Source organism: Haemorhous mexicanus, chromosome 3, assembly GCF_027477595.1.
Source record: "Haemorhous mexicanus isolate bHaeMex1 chromosome 3, bHaeMex1.pri, whole genome shotgun sequence".
NCBI lineage: Eukaryota > Metazoa > Chordata > Aves > Passeriformes > Fringillidae > Haemorhous > Haemorhous mexicanus.
The window spans coordinates 62,854,263-62,870,625 of NC_082343.1; the positions used below are offsets into that span (position 1 = coordinate 62,854,263).

Genomic DNA, 16,363 nt, shown 5'->3' on the forward strand with positions numbered 1-16,363 from the left:
GACTACTACCCTGTCAAATTTCAGATCATCCTATTTTAATGTCTTCTTTGTGAACACTAAAACAAGCCTCTAGGGAAATTATTTTGGCCTCAAGTTTTTGGTCTCCAAAACCCATTTGTACAGCACTGGTTTAACATTTAGGTTGCCCTGTTTGCAGTCAGTACTCGGACTTGATGACCCTTGTGTGCCCCTTCCAATCCAGAATGCTCTGTGACTCTATGATCCAAGTCTATTTTCTGAAATAGATTTCAGGGTTTTGCAAAGTTGGGTTGTTTTTTTCTTTTTAATCTGAAATAAATATAATCCCACTGCTCACTTTAACATGCAGAAAATTTGTGGGTAGACATCATATGTGTACATTTTTTCCAGACAAAGAATTGCTGGAATTTTTTTGCACAAAGTTAATTAAATATGATATCCTTGGACTAGAGGTGAATCATGTTTTCTGATAAAACCAGTAACTTGAGGCTTCAAAACCCCAGGAGCATTAGGAAGTCTGTGCTAATAATAAATTGTTTTGACTGCAGCTGATGTCTTAGCATGCATACAAATAAATTAATTAATAAGAGAACCTACTGAGATTATAGCAAAACCAATTAATACATCATTTTGCATGTAATTAGGAAAATGCCAGTCATTGAAAGAATAACTGGCAAGTGTCCTGCATCAGAGCTTTAGCAGTTAACACATAGCTTAGTTAACATTTACTTTTACCAGTGTACTGGACCAGTTTCCATGACCCCCATATATGTTAAGAATAAGTGTAAGTAAAATGATACCTTTAGCTATCACTGCTGATAAAACTATAGAATGTATCTCCATTCTTTCAAGCAACATCTTGTGTTCTTTTTATTGGAGAAGCATAACTTAAAAGAAAGATCTGCTCTGGGTATATTTAAAGCATCTGTACTTGAGAAATTAGATCTCTCTTTCTTTACTTTAGGAGTACTGTAATTATCAGGGCATCAGATGCTGTTTATGCCACTGAAATATTTGATTTGTTCTGATGCAGATAATTTTATTGTGGGGAGAACCTTTCAATAAAAGTAAGGGAGAAAATTTATCCCCACTGAAATGCTGTTACCAACTGTCATGATTTTTCACCAAGGCAAATCAATTCAGCACCTCTTGAAGGTGTTACACACTGAACTGACAGTCAGGGATTTGCTGAACACAGCAACTTGGACAAAGTTTTTATCTGTGCCACAGAGACTACACAGGTTTGCTTCAGTGTTGCCACACTAGAGTCCAAAGTCTCAGGTGTAATCCAAAGTAGCTTCTGATTGTAGCACTTCATTAAGTATAGACCATCAAAGACATGCAGTACAGGGACTAGCAAGATGCTCCCTTTCTTCAACAAGAGCTGAATATAAAATATTTTTGCTAATTGTCAGAGTCAGTGACATGGGAAATGTGAACAGAACAATTACACATTGTATTGTGAACAATATTTATAAAATAAGGCCTGGTTTACTGCGGGAGAGGATACAGCAGACAAGCACAAGAACATAGTTTATTTTATTCCTTCAAAGTCCATGAAACCAAACAGTTTATTATTGTTGACTTTTTCAAAAGACAAAAGGGCATTCTTCAACCATACAATATCAGAACTAGAGGAAAATAACTAGGAAGAATTCACTGTCAATAAAAACTGCTGTAAAATCCCTGCTTTGTTACCATTTGCTTATGTCAAATAAGGCTGTTAGCTCCAACAGTCTCCTACGATATTTTTACTATGCCAAAATTCTACAAAGTTTAGTCACTCTTTGATTTAATCAATACCAACAATACAATTATTTTTACTTTATCCTTCCAAATGGGGAACAATAGCCAGTTATTTCCAAACACTCCTACTGTAAATAAGATGATATAACAACATTGCACGCACACGCAAACACAGGCAGCTGGAGGTATATTCAGGGGTCTGTTTTCTCAAATTTGCTGTCTGCACAGCAAAGAAGGATGAGGTGATTGTAAAACAGTTCTTAAACTAACCAAGTTTATAGCTCACTATTTTTAAGTAATGCAAATTAACTGTGGCTTCTTTCCTCATTTGCTATCCTAGCAGGGACATTGAGGTGTTAGTGAAAAACTGTTAATCTCTTTGGAGCAGTTTGGTGACAAGACTTTAATGTCAAGAGATCCTAAGAGTCAAAACTGGAAATACAGCTCATCATTTCCTCTCAGTAAAATTAGATTTGTGGACGGCTTTGTGAAACAAAATTGACAATACAGTTGATAGTATGTATCTCTACAGACATTTCTTGAAATTATAGGATAAGAGTGATAGAAGTATTGTTGTATGGTAGCATATGAAACTTCATTTCATAGTCACTGTGCTACCCTTTGATTCCCTTGATTAAATTTTTTAATTATACAAGTAATAACAGCCCACGTTGATTATTTTTAGCCCTTTAAGACTAAAGATTCGTTCAACCATCTAATCTAAATATCTGTGTATCTCTGGCAATTAAGATCACAAACAACCCTTAGTGGATGTAGAACAAGGCAACATGAAGGATAAAGCAACCCTGAGGTGGTCAGATTTTTCAGTGAGAAAAAAATCCCCAGACTTGTCCTGTGCTGTGCTCTAGAAACAGCCTTGCCTGGTACTGGACTGGCATGAGCTCTGATGGGACACCTGAGCTCCAGCATTGCAGAAGCCCAGACCTCATGCTGTGACAGGAGGATGATCAGAGAGATGTAATTGCAGCCCCATGAGGCTCATACCAAGCCTATAGACTGAATCTCTTCTGCACTGAATTTGGATCTGATGAACACCCAGTTTTCAGAAGACTGAGCATGAGTGAACAGCAGCAGCAATATCAGCCTCAGAAGAACAGAGAAACCACAGTTTTAGCCATTGCCCAGGACTCCGGGATCAATAAGTCGTGAATGAAATTAAATATCTGAAGAATCCCAAAGGCAAGTCTAACCTGCAGGAAAACCTACTTCCTCACATTCAGGCCTTACCAGACATTCCTACCAGTATGATTTGTAAGAACTGCTGCAAATACAGAGATCAGTGCATCTCTAACCATGACAAAGACTCACTCACTCAGCATCTGAAGTTTCAGTCAGGCTCATTATGAAAAGCAGCCCATGGTGAAGGAAGGTATCCTGCCTGCAGTGCCCATGATTACATGGTCCCTAGTTGGTCCCTTAATACATATTTTAAGCCAAATTCTTTCCAAGTGAGTAAAAGCACTAAGTCACATACAGAGATAAAACCCTGAAGTTGCTCCACGGGTACTTTGATGCTTTGCAGCTGTGCATTCTGTAAGGCCAAAGCCTGTAACCCTGTGTGTAATCCCTAGCTAAACCTGTTTCTATTGTAACACTTTAGACCTGCTTGTATTATGTACTGTATTGGCAATGTTTAGCTACTGCAGGAGCAATAAATCTTATCGTAATCTTCCATAAAATCAGTGCCATAATTCTTATGCCTCACTGAGTCTCATCTCTACAACTCTGCCACACCCTGACTGATGAACCATGTACACCACAGTATGTTTTCTCAGGTTCAGCCAGTGCATAAGTAAATACAAATAATGTATATGGCTGTTTGGGGCACACATTTGCTTAAAATTATTGGCCTTTTAACAGTAAAATTATAGCACTCTACTTTAGACACATGCAGAAAAATTTCTCACCTCTTTTGATGTTGTGTTGCTTCAGTCTGACTGCCTGCAATGTAAACAAAATCTACAGTTAGAAAATATTTATTTATAAAATGTGTAGGTTTAGGAGCCACAGAATAAGTGAAACAAAGCTAAATTGGCAAACTCTTACATTTTCCCACGTATATTGTAACTGCTTAGGCTGAATCACAAAGCAGATTTCTCTAAGTGCTTTTGGAAAAGAAGTTTAACTTCATTAATGTGCTACAGAAGCTTAGCACAACCATGATGTGGCTGCTTTGAGACACAGTATCTTCAACCTGTAGAAAGATATTTACTTGCCCTTGAAATCCTCACTCTGGCCCCTCTCCGGGAGAAGGTGTTTAAGATGAGATGGCTCCTTTTCTGATGTATCACTCCTGACGTGTCCTCCCCCACCAAACAACAATCCCACCCCATTTTGTAATGGGTGGTGGTCTGAAGGCTTAAGGCATTCCCCCAAATCCCTGCTCTGTCTTATCTGAAGCAAGGATTTAAAAGCAGTTTCATGTGTCCTGTGTACTAACCACGAGGCTCTGAGGCGATTCACAGTGAAACTGGGAGGTTCCTCTTCACACAAATAATTCAGAAGTCCTGAAAAGCACAAATTACAGCCATCAACAAGAATGTAGGCCCACTAATTGATATTCTGTCTAAGGACACAATCTTGCTAGATCCTTAGACTAGGAAACTTGCACCCATGTCACTAGAACAAATGTTTATACATGTACGGGTTATTTGGACTGGGGTTTTCTTCATGGCATCATAAATTTGCATTGCTGGAATAGAGGCAAATATCAGGAGGAAGCAGTCCTCTGAAGTGGCCTTTGAATCTTTTTACTTCTGTCATGATTATATATCCTCCCAACAAAACAGAAATTTACAGACATTCAAACTTTCCAGTTTCCTATCTCCATTGTGTAGGTAGACATTATTGATTATCTTTCCATTCATGGTTTCAACTAACATCCTGTATCAGTTGTGCAGTGGTTACATGACTTCCTTATCTGGATATGATGAGGAGCAAACAGCACTGAGGCAGTGGGCAGAAATCACTGGTTTAGTCTGGCATGCTGTAAGAAATGGGCTGCACATGCCCTAAATATCAAGGAACTAAAATGCATTTACGGTGTGGGGACATCTTTTTTGAATTCATACTACATTACTTAGTTCATCCTTGAGAACACAAAAAGAATCTGAACCAATGGATGCCAAATTAGTTAAACTGTTGCTGGTAGTGTATAAAATAGGCCCATGAGACAGCCTGTTTGGTTTTACCTCTAGCTCAATTACACCCACCTCACCTGGCTTCATACGCCAACAGAATGCCTTAACACAAAAATCTGTGACTGTCTGGAGCTGTCATTGTTTAATGAATCATACAAACCGAAAAATGTGCATGGTGAAATGTGTTAAAACTTAATTATTAATCATCTTATTCATATTTATGTGCTGAATAAACTGGAGGAGTACTGTCAGTGGTTAGCAACATATGATTCAGCAATTCTCAGTCTGCTAAAACTGCAATCCAGAAGCACCGGGTAACATCAGGCACTGCTTAGCAGTGGTGCTCCACTCCACAGCTCAGGGATTCCTAAAAGAATTCAGTATCTCTTACCTGGAGGTGCATGACTCGTTCTGCTCAGGGGTGTCTTGCCCAGTTTGCTGCAGGAGGAGGGGAGGTGAGTGTAGGAGAGATGGCCATGCCCCCAGTCAGCCCACAACTGTTTGTCTCCAGCGCAAGCCAAGCAAAACCCAAAGGTATCTTTGCTTGAGTAGGTCAGACCTCGTTCCTCATTCCTCAGTCTCCCTATGACCATCTGAGAAGTGTCCTCTGGGCCAGAGCTGATTGTACACTGGCACTGTGTTTACCAACAAGGGCGCTTTGTTCATTTCAGGATTTGCTTGTATGTCTTCCTAGTAACTCTCACTCTTCTACCTAGCTGATTCATCCTACTGATTGAATGGCAGGAGAATTTAAAAATTTTGTTGAGGTTCTTGTTTCTTTCCTGCCTGATAAACATTTCTAGATATGGCTTGTAGCTCTTTTTGAGGTTGGGCTGTACCTGGTGATGGTATATTTCTCAGAGACTGGCCAAGACCCTCTCACCCAGAGGCACAGTCCTGACTTGGGGCATGATTGAGTCACTGCTTGACAAAATCTTATATTGGCAAAACACAGCTGAAAAATCTAGCTTTGAGTACAAGTTGTAATATATAATAAGAGCAATTAAAGTGTGGGAACAAAATTCAAGGGATATTTTATAACACCTTTTGTGTACTGAAGGTGTAAGAGCTGTGTAGATCACTTACTCGTGGGAAAAACATGTAAAGGCCACGTATCCACATGAGAGCCCCAACTTAATGCCATAGTTTCTGGGGTCGGCTGTCTGTCTCTGCCCCCACACACGCTCAGGATGGTTCTTGCACGCTGGGCTTCAAAGGATGAGACTGGACGCTAGGTTTTTTCGGTCTTCAGTTTTGTTTATTATCTCTTATCTAAAAAGTCCTTTTCCCTGCCTGAAGGATCTGACCAGCACGGCAGCCAAAGGCACTCTGCCCACCCCCAAGGCGGCCGCATCTTTTATAACAAAAACTACGTATATCATATTTACATTTTGTCCCCAATACCTATAATCTTCGTCACCAAGTACACCCTCATCCCAGACCAATCCACAAGTGCCAACACCACCCCAGAAGATGGAAGACAGGAAGAAGAAGGAAAAGCTTGGTGGCACACCCTGATTCCTCCATCTTGTCTCTACCACCCCCCTGTACCGAAACCCCAAAATTTGTGATTCACCCTATAATAATATCTTCCCTTCACTATTTACACCTGAGTGGTTCTCGCAGGTTCCATTTCCTCATACATCGGTGGCACATCTCTAGATGGATCAAAATCAAGCCACCAAGTGCTTTTGGCAACATTCCAGGACTCCCGAGCCCCCCAAGGGTTCTCTCGGTAGCTCTGGACATCAGGAGCGATGTGCTGAGCTCCCACAATAGTTCAGCTATACAGACTCAGTTAAGGATATGCATCACTTTCTAGATGTTGCCCAGGCCAAAAAGGTTTCTGTATCTCTCCCTTGGGAACAACAAAAAGCAGCTTTGTTGAACATTAGCACCTTTGAGGATCTGCCAGTTGAACCACTTATAAAAAGTCACTAAGCATTTTCCATCAGAATAGACTTGGTAAGTTGTTATTTTCAGTTAGCATTAAATATTTTTGTAAGGTCACTACAACTGACTGCTGGTTCAGCTCTCTGAACTGGTTTGTGGTTCTAAATCAAGAGCAGAGCAAGCAAATAATAGAACTTTGTAACCATCCTTCTCAGCAATCAGAGGATCAGCCTCGGTTGGTTGAGTATTCCACATCTTACTAGTCTTATTTACTGGAAAAGCTTGAAGAGTAACCTTTCAAAAGGTACTTGAAAGAGAACCTTTCAAGAAGCAGAGCCAGTATCATTCAAGCAAAATGATTTGAGGGAAAGGAGATAGGTACATATCTCATTTTTTTTGGAGGTAAACTAGTTACTCACAGTTTGGGTTTCTATGTTTACAAACCGATGCGCCATTAAGATAGAAATCTTCACTGTTCCAATGCATTGAAACAAGGATCAGTGTACACTGTGATAAATCTACAGATATTATTCCACCATCTATTTTCACAGAATTGGCCAGCAAGTTGGTTAAAGACACTGATCCATCCAAAACCCACCAAAACACGATGTTTTCAGTTCAGCCTGCACTGCTGATTGCATGACCACATGAATGGCTGCAAAGAAGAGGGCTGGATTGTGATTGCCAGGTCAGGCTAGTGGGGAATTGCAGTGCCCAAGGTTTCTTCTGCATTGCTCAGTGACAAGAGCTGGAGTCCTCTGGTAAGCCAGCAAGCAGTGACATGATCAACACAGTACTCATGGCCCTGGTGAGAAATTTGTACTTTGGGGAGAAAAGTTAGCATAATTTCACTTACAAGATGAAATTATTTTTTTTTCTTTAGTCTTCTGGAGCAGTGTCCATGTCACACTGAACATCTTCAGTCTGATTGCTTTCTTTTTGGTACATGAAATTTCATTTTTGTGATTCATTAATTTTTAACCTTTACTTGATTTTTTTTACTGTTCTCACTGTCCAGTAACAATGAATTTTTATTTGATACTTTTTTATTAAAGATGTATTGGTTTCGCAGGTTATGTTTTTTGGTAGCAGGTGGGCCACAAAGATGGCTGCAGTGGGAAGCTGCTGGAAGCTTCCACCATGTCCAGCAGAGCCAATTCTTGATGGCTGTGAAGATGGATGTGCTGCTGGCCAAAGCTGGGCCAATGAGAGAGGTTGGAAATGCCTCTGTGATGGCAGAGTTAAGAGGGAAATCAAATCAAAACAGGTGTTTCTGCTGGTCAGGGAAGAGGAGGAAGTGAGACCATGTAAAGGGAACAACATGGAGACAGCAAGGTCAGTGGAGAAGGAGGGGAAGGAGGTGCTCCAGGTGCCAGAGCCAAGATTCCTCTGCAGGCCGTGGTGAGACTGTGGTGAAGCAGCTGTGCCCTGCAGCCTGTGGGGATCCACAGGGGATGCAGAGATCCACCTGCAGCCCATGCTGGAGCAGGTGGATGCCTGGAGGAGGCTGTGATCCAGTGAGAGACCCCGTGGAGAGAGGGGCCCTGCTTCCAGGCTGGAGCAGCCTGTCCTTGGAGGACTGCAGCCTGTGGAAAGAGAGCCCCATGTCGCAGCAGCTTTGGGAGGACTGACTGCCTGTGGGGGGGAGCTCACATTGCAACAGGTGTGGTAGGGCTGCTACTCGTGGGAAGTGGACCCACAGGAGAAGTTCACAAAGAACTGTCTCCCATGGGAGAGACCCCACAGCCTCACAGGGAGAGGACTTCTCCTGGAGCAGTGAAAGAAAATCTTGTGGATGAACTGACCAAACCCCCATGCCCTGTCTCCCTACACTGTTGGTGGGAAGGAGGGAGGGGCTGGGGGAGAAAAGGTGTTTTAAGGGCTTATTTTACTTCTCATTATCCTCCTCTGATTCTCTTAGTCATAAATTCACTTTGCAACCTTATGTTGAGCCTGTTTTGCTGTTGAAGTGGGGTTTTTTTCTCCCAATCCTTATCTCAACTCATGAAGTCTTCATTTCCTTTTTTTCCTCTCCTCTGCCCAGCTGAGGCAGGAAAGGGTGAGAGGGCGACTCTTGTGGGTGCCTGGTGTTAGGCCAGTGTCAAGCCATGACAAAAGGATAATATAAGAAGATTTGATTTTACCAGGCCTTCATTTCCAGAAGGTTTTTTGTTGGTTTTTTTTTAAAAGGAAGGTATTTACAGCTGTTTCATTTTACCCCTTGTGCACTCTTGCCAGTGATAGCAAGAATGGAGTTTCATTTACATTACTTTTAAATCACAGCCAAATTAACTTTCTTCCTTTCACACTGACAAATAACTTGCACACTTGTAATAGAGAGAACTTGGTTCTTGTGTTGAATCTGTCTGTTGAAGTACTACTCATTTTTCCAGTGGTACTGCAGATAGTACAGATGAAAATATTTTTAAATTTCATATAGCCCAAACTTGAATATTAGAAATGGCATACTTAATCAGAAGCACATTTATTAAGGAAAGAGATGACTTTTTATAATATTCTTCAGAGTTAATTCTTGCGGAGGGATTTGTTTACTTGATAAGCTCAATGGTTGGGCATGTTCAGAACCCTTGAAACTTCCCTTAGCTCTGATCAAATTTTAAAAGGTTTGTCTGGCTTGTTTCCCTTTATCTACAGCTGACTAATGGATGTGCTTGTTTTCTTCCAAGATCTTCTTATATAGCCTTTCTCCTAGGTGATAAGGGTTTTCTCTTGTATCTGCTGTATGTTTGCATCTCTCCTTGTCTTGCAGCTGCATGTGTCCTCCTCTACAGTAACACAGAAATGAGAACTGGTATGTTGACTTTAAGATTTGCTCCTTCACTGATATTGGGATTTTTTTTCCCTTTCTTTCAGCCATCTCTGCACTATGGTTCGTGCTAGCATAAACACATGATAAATGACAGCAATATGTTGTGGGCATTTTCTTCAAGGGATGGGGAAGGTGACAGAAGTGCTACCTCAGAGCCTTTTCCTATATGTTACTGAAAAGGTCTGTGGACAACTGATGTTCTTTTCATGATAATTCAGCACTGGATCTGAGATTACATATTCTGTCTTGAATATATTTGTTTGAATCTATTTTTAATTGTTTCAAAAAGTAGGTTGGTAGTAAGTGGAAAGAAAATAAAGTCTCTGGAGTGCATTTGAAGATGAAGCCAAATTAAGAGAACGTAAAATTGCAAATGGGATACTTTGCTTATATCTTTAGTGTGCACCAGCTCCTACTCATCACAACAGTAACTTTGAGACCTGGCCCTTTACAAAATGTGCCACACAGCTGTGATGTATAGATGTGCACACATCACATGCCTTACACATTCCTTTAGCACTAAAATAAGCTAAAATCAACCATAACTCTGACATTGGTGAAAAGCTCATAGAGGCCTGTCAAAAGTTGTGCTATTTGTAGTCTGTGGCGCCATAGGCTCTCTCATAGGTAAACATAATAACTCACTCGTCATGTTTCAAGTGTTTTTGATATATTGGCTTATTCATTTAGAAGTGTCACTTCAAGATTATGGCAGCTGTGGACAAGCTGTGGAATAATTTGGTGCATGGGCAATATGCATCTACCAGCACAGGCACACTGGTCAGGATCCCCATCTCTTGCTATGGTGTAACCAGCTATGTGAGCTGAAATCTGTACCACTGATAGGTCTTTAAACCTGAGATTTTTATCCTTCAGTTTTTAAGAATTTTATAGTAAATAGGAGTGTTCTCCTGTCACATTCTAGGGAAAAGTAATTTTCATTGATTTCATTACTTAATTTCAGTAACCAGGGCTAGTTAAAGCCTAATTATAGTTATTGACCCCAGGTGAATGAAGACATGGGTCCCAGTGATTGGCTATATTACTAATAAACAGAGATCACTCACACTTTGAACTGTTCTGAATTTGACTTGAAGTTCCACTGTAAATTGCTCTCTAAATGTTACTGTTATTGGCTTTTGTTATTCTGACTTATAAGACTTGATAGAGGAATAGAAATATTCACAGGTTTCACCACACTCAACACAGGCAACACTTTGCTGGATAGTCTTTTGATGCTACTGTAATAAATAGAATCATTAATGAAGACAAATATCAGCATCTGTGCTCAGTCCTTGTTGTCTCCATAATACTGGTAGAAGACTGGTGTGCTCTCTTTCTGGTTGCTTTATCTGTAGCAGATGCAAATAACTGAAATCACTTTTGAGAAGCATTTCAAGGTATTGATGTTTCATGACCCTTAATATATAAAATCTGTTTTTCTTAAAAAAATACCCCAGCCTTTCAGCTATCATCACTTCCCTCAATAAAGTGTGCAGCCTGCATTTCCATGTGCAAGTGGCCATTTTGCTATAGAATTAGCCACCCAGGGCTAAATCTGCACGTTGCTGAGTTTGCTTTACACTTTTTGAAGTGTTGGTATCTGCCTGTCTGCTTTAGAAGAGTTGTTCTAGGGTGTTAGTCTTCTTATAGGGTGAAGAAGTGACCTTTCCAACATTTTAATGTATCTCTCTCCTTTTACACTGCTTGGTTGATAAGGGAAGTATCTTTCTGCTTTGCACTAGGTTTTATCTTTCAAGTTTTTGGAGACTTTTTTTCCTGCCCTACTCTTTGCAAGGAAGTAAGAAGTGTGACAGAAAGGTGTGATTTTTAATTTACACCAGAGTTCTCAACAAATAATGACTTTTCACACCCTGTTCTTGTTGCTTAGCCTGGGGGAGGAGTTGTATGGCTACTGTTGTCATATCAAATTAAACCAGCTCATGTAATTCAGAAAGGCATTCCTCTTAAACTTAACCCTTCTAAGCTGCTGAAGTCGACAGGCATAAGAGTGTAGGCTGACATGTGTGTCTTTTGGAGGGTCTCTGCTGCTGAAGGATGGAAATGGAAATTTATTTTATTCAAGGAGGTTTTTTCTTTTTTTTTTTTTTCCTTTTCTTTTGAGCACAGACGCTGATAGGTTTGTGACGGTGGATCCTCATGTTAGCCTGGAGTTTGCTGCAGGCTCAGAGTATGGAAGGAAATGTTTGACCAACAATGCCAGATCCTCACATGCTTGTCTGAAAAACTGACTCCAATCGTGTTGTTTTGCTGCGGACTGCGAGCATGGTTGTGGAGCACTTGGTGCTCCTTTAGTTAACAGAGCTAAAACACATTAATTAGAGAGTTTGCTGCTGCTGAGAAGTTTGCAGTGCAGAACAAGCTGTGCCTTTACAAGTAATCTTCCTCTGGGGAGGTCACTGGTGGTTTGGGCTGTGTTGCACCCGCTCGTCATCCGAGTGAGTCCTTCAGGCAGGGGGCACACGGTGTGTGCAGGATTCATCCAGAGGCTGGATGCACCCGTTCCGCCTGCCCCAGAGACTCTGCCTTCCCAGGGCGCCCACCGCATCCTCCCAGGTACCACTGGAGCCTGGAGAAAGGAACCAGCAAATAACAGCAGGAGCAGTCTCCCCCCTTTTCCCTTCCTTGTCCCTAGCAGTTGGTAATTCAGGGTTAAGTATTTGCTGGGTACCTGCCCTGCCAGGCGGTGCGGAGAGGGTTAAGGTGCTTGATTGACTGTAAGCATGGATGTGACAGACTCCTATCTGATGGTGGGGTGGTTTGTTGGTTGTTTTTTTTTTTTTTTTTTCCCTTCTGTAAAATGTCAGCCATTTCCTGATGAGCCTGATGGTGGTGGTGAATTTCACACCTTTTTTCTTCTCTGTGTGGAAACCTGGGTGTTAATGGTACCGGAGCAGGTCTTGTTTTATAAGGAATGAGGCTGCCTCAGAAGAGAGGGAAGCCAGAGACGGGAAAGGTGGTGAGGAAAGGGATCCAAGAAAACTGCCACTTACAACAGGCATTAGCTGGATTATTTTGCACTATTTTTATTCGGAGCATGTAGATATATTATTTGCTAAGTGCATTTTTGCGATGAAATGTTGGAGTTTGACTAAGAGCTCATCACAAAAATAATCCCCTATTTTCATTTCAGAGGGAAATTTAGCATTGCAACAACTGAAGATGGAAAGTTGGTCAGTTGAGCAAGTCTGCAACTGGTTGAAACAGAGAAATTTAGGAGAACTAGTTCCTAAGTTCCGTGGTAAGCATTTTTATTGTTTGGGGGGGTGGTGCTGTTTGTTTAGTGTATCTTGCTATGCATTTTATTGGCACTGCCTACCTTGTTTTGGTTTGGGGCATGTGTGTATATGCTAACCTCAGACTTTTATACAAATTTATTAGGGTGAGAACTGACATAGATCTGATAAATCAACATAAGTGTACAGATTTGTTACAGAGTCTGAGAAATCCTGGGGGATGAGATTAAGCCTGTATATAAATAAACACACCTCAAATCAGAGCTGGCAGTTTAAAAGTCCTGACAGGGCCTATTTTATGTTGTAGAAATCTTTTGAAATAATGCAAATGTAGTGTGTAAATGTTTTATGTTCTACAGAAGAATGCCCAAGAAACTGTAATGTGAACAGCCTATTTCTTGTGTACTCTGTTAAAAAGCTTTATTTTCTCCATCAGCAAGTAAGATTCTCTTGTGATTCAAGCAAGGCCTGATTTAAAACATTAAAATTGTCACCTCTGTGTCTGTGTGTTTCAGACTTGGCTCTATGTCAGGGGAAGATATCTGGCCAGTGATTAGGACTGCTTGGGAAAGGATGGTGGCAGCTGAAGATGACTGTCAGCAGTACAAAGCATCCTTCCCTTTGACCCATCTTCCATCACCATGTTTTTAGGCATATAGAATGTAACTGTAACTATAAAGCTATTTTACAGTAATGATTTTATCCCCTTCAATCTGCAGAAGAAGAAATAAGTGGAGCAGCTCTTCTGGCTCTAAATGATCGTATGGTGCAGCAGCTGGTGAAGAAGATTGGGCACCAGGCAGTGCTGATGGACCTGATTAAAAAATACCAGGAACAGAAGAGTGGGATGGAGTCCCTTACATACTGTTGTGAAACAGCTTCTCAAAAATTTCCAGAAGTACTCAGTGGGTGAGTTTGTTCGTGGCACAGCAAATATCAGTCTGGGTATAGTTGTGTTCTTTTCATGGCATTTTAAAACTGGCATTTACTAGTTCTTCATCTGTACCTGGTTTTTATATTTTGAGTATCTGTAACAAATGTGAAATGTAAAATTGGGTTCTTACCTTGTGGTTTTAAACAGGGCATCAGACTTCCTGAACCACGCCATGAATTAATTTAAACTTCCTTCATAGCCAGTTTTCATTTGAATGAAGCACTGTCAAACTTTCATTATAGCTAAGATTTACTCTGTTTAATATATTAAGCTTTTGAAGAACTTACTTTTAAATGCTTGCAAGTCTTGGAGTAAAGTAATGATTTAGCCAGAGACAGTATTTGTCACCAGTGTATTGAAAGTCAGTTTATCAAAGGAGACTCTGGATTTGGTCCAGATGTAAGCATTTAATAATCCCACCGTGGGATTATTGAAATTTATTGTGAGACTAGATAGATATTTGGAAAACAGATTCCAGGGAGATTGTCCTCCATTATTATGCTCTGGCTTTTGGTTGAGCAGGTTTTCTTTGTTTGGGGTTTTTTAGGGGAGGGAGGTGGGGGCAGAGTTTGTGGGGTGTTTTTGTCGAAGGTATTTGGATGAGGGGTGTGTTGATTCTCCCATCCTTTACCTCCCTTCTGCTCTATTGTAAGTCTTGCAGGGTTATGTTTTTCTTAATGTCTTGGCTGAGGAGAGAAATCCTGACCTCCAAGTGGTCCCTTTTAAACCCAAGAATCCTGGCTGTAGAGAGCAGCTTGCCATGGATCCAAAATGCATTTTTTCAAAGGAAAGGACTCTAGCACTAAGGCTGCATTAGTCACAGTAGGATTAATCCCAGAGGATTAGAACTGCAGAGCATTTGCCTTCATCCAAAAGGAGTCCAGGTTGTGCACTCTGAGGTGATTAACAGCCCAAACAAAAGCGTGATAAACAGTGATAACTGAGTTACTTCCAAACAACTTGAGCTGATGAGCAGAACTAAACTGCACAGGGAGATACATCCTCTTGTCCTTGTGGAAGTATTTGTGAAACTCCTGAGGCAAATGCTCCTGCACCATTGGAGGGAAGGGGATTGCAGGAAGAAGACCAAGTCACTGCATGTAAGATTTATCTCAGGCCTGAAGTATGAGATCACAGCCAGTCTCAGTTCTCTGCACCAAGGGCCTTTCTATTTGATTTATAGGAAACTCCTTCTTTAGGGGTGGAGGTGTCTGCTGTGAGGAAGACTACTCTGTATATTGTACTTCATCCAAAGTGTGGTGGATATACCACAATTTCAGCAGGGGCTTCAGAAGAAAACGTGTCCTTATGTTTAGGGCAGTTAGAATGCTGCTTTGGATATTTCTGACTTTGTCAGGGGTGCTTGCATAGGCTGTGTCTCAGATGAGACTGCTTGTCAGCTCTTGCAGGTCAGCCACGCTGTCCCACAAAGAGCACGCAGTTGCAGTAGCATGAGTGCATCACTTTTGCTGTGAAGTTCTGCAGACTCAAAAAAAAAAAAAAAGCTTAAAATATCAAATCCTAGTGAATATTATTTACATCAAAATCTTTCCCTATCTAGTCTCCTTCCTGGAAAATAAGCTGCTGGTATCCTTCTATTTATAGGGAAGTTGAGTAAATAAGCTGCCGTTCCTGAAATATTTTTTGTGTCAGCAAGACAGGATAAAATTCAAATAAGTTTAAGATGCATTCAGTCATGATGTAGGATGAGTAAAAAGTCAATAGATTCTGTGCATTTTGGGGTATAAAATTATGGAAAATCACCTATAGTGAAAAGTGTATTTTGTTACAAAACTGAAAGTTGTATCTTTATATGCAGATAGCTCTGACCCTCTTTTCTTAACACTGCAGTGCTTTTCTTGGTGATGTAGTTCAAAATTATTTTTGTCTGTTCCGTACATCTTGAACAAAATCCTGTAAGAATGATTTCTTTTGGTCTAGTTCAAGGACTCATGACTTAAGTGTACGAGACACTGTTTTGAACAAATGTAAAATTCACAGTTCTGGTAGTTTACAGTAGATGTGAACTCACATTTCTTCTATTGCTCCCTGATGTTAGACTGAATTGCAGTGAGTAGAGAAACCATGTTAAGGTTTGCAGCTAGTAGCATCCGCAGCTGGGTGTGTGGTCCTCCTGTGGAGCCAGAGAACAACGGTGAAATCTGAGTTTGCATGCTCCTAGCTCCTATCATGCAGTGCTTGAGCCCAGGTGAAAACCAATCATCTTTTCTGTTTTGCGGAATTATTTCTCAGTCAGGCCAGTTCCCAGAACTTGCTCGTCCTGCCAGGACCAGTGACAGGGTTGAGAGGGCTCAGGGCAGGGAAGAAATCATCATTGTCACAGTCTCTTTCTGGGTCAGCTGAAGTCACTGTGGAGCCTCCTAGAGCTGTCAGCAGTATTTCCCTGTTGTATTTCTTATACAAATGCTCTCCTCAGTGCTTTTTGGTGCACTCCTGGCTGCCACCTCTTTATCCTGGTGTCCTTGGCTCATCCTGTGACTGTGTGTGAATTGTGCTGACCTCTCTTCCCTGATAGAAACAGAAACAAAGTCCTTGGCTGGAT

At 41.0% G+C, this 16,363-nt stretch overlaps 2 protein-coding genes across 5 annotated transcripts in view; one reads left to right on the plus strand and one right to left on the minus strand.

The window, feature by feature from the left end:
- The window catches only part of TMEM200A (transmembrane protein 200A), a 79,133-nt gene extending 73,655 nt beyond the window's left edge, over window positions 1-5,478 (minus strand). The window contains exons 1-3 of one of the 2 annotated variants that reach the window (XR_009485841.1): window positions 5,278-5,478; window positions 4,187-4,253; window positions 3,654-3,687 (exon numbers count right to left, since the gene is read on the minus strand). The gene's annotated coding sequence lies outside the window, so the exon portion shown is untranslated. The remainder of the gene's footprint in view (window positions 1-3,653; window positions 3,688-4,186; window positions 4,254-5,277) is intronic. The other variant, XM_059842110.1, reaches the window with a different exon arrangement.
- Window positions 5,479-7,447: 1,969 nt separating this feature from the next.
- The window catches only part of SAMD3 (sterile alpha motif domain containing 3), a 40,716-nt gene continuing 31,800 nt past the window's right edge, over window positions 7,448-16,363 (plus strand). Inside the window, exons 1-4 of one of the 3 annotated variants that reach the window (XM_059842122.1) lie at window positions 7,448-7,587; window positions 9,654-9,789; window positions 12,764-12,871; window positions 13,586-13,775. In XM_059842122.1, the coding sequence (XP_059698105.1) occupies window positions 12,793-12,871; window positions 13,586-13,775 (269 nt within the window). In that variant the 5' untranslated portion in view covers window positions 7,448-7,587; window positions 9,654-9,789; window positions 12,764-12,792. Of the gene's footprint in view, window positions 7,588-9,653; window positions 9,790-12,414; window positions 12,590-12,763; window positions 12,872-13,585; window positions 13,776-16,363 lie in introns of those variants that run through there. The other 2 variants (XM_059842123.1, XM_059842121.1) reach the window with 2 other exon arrangements.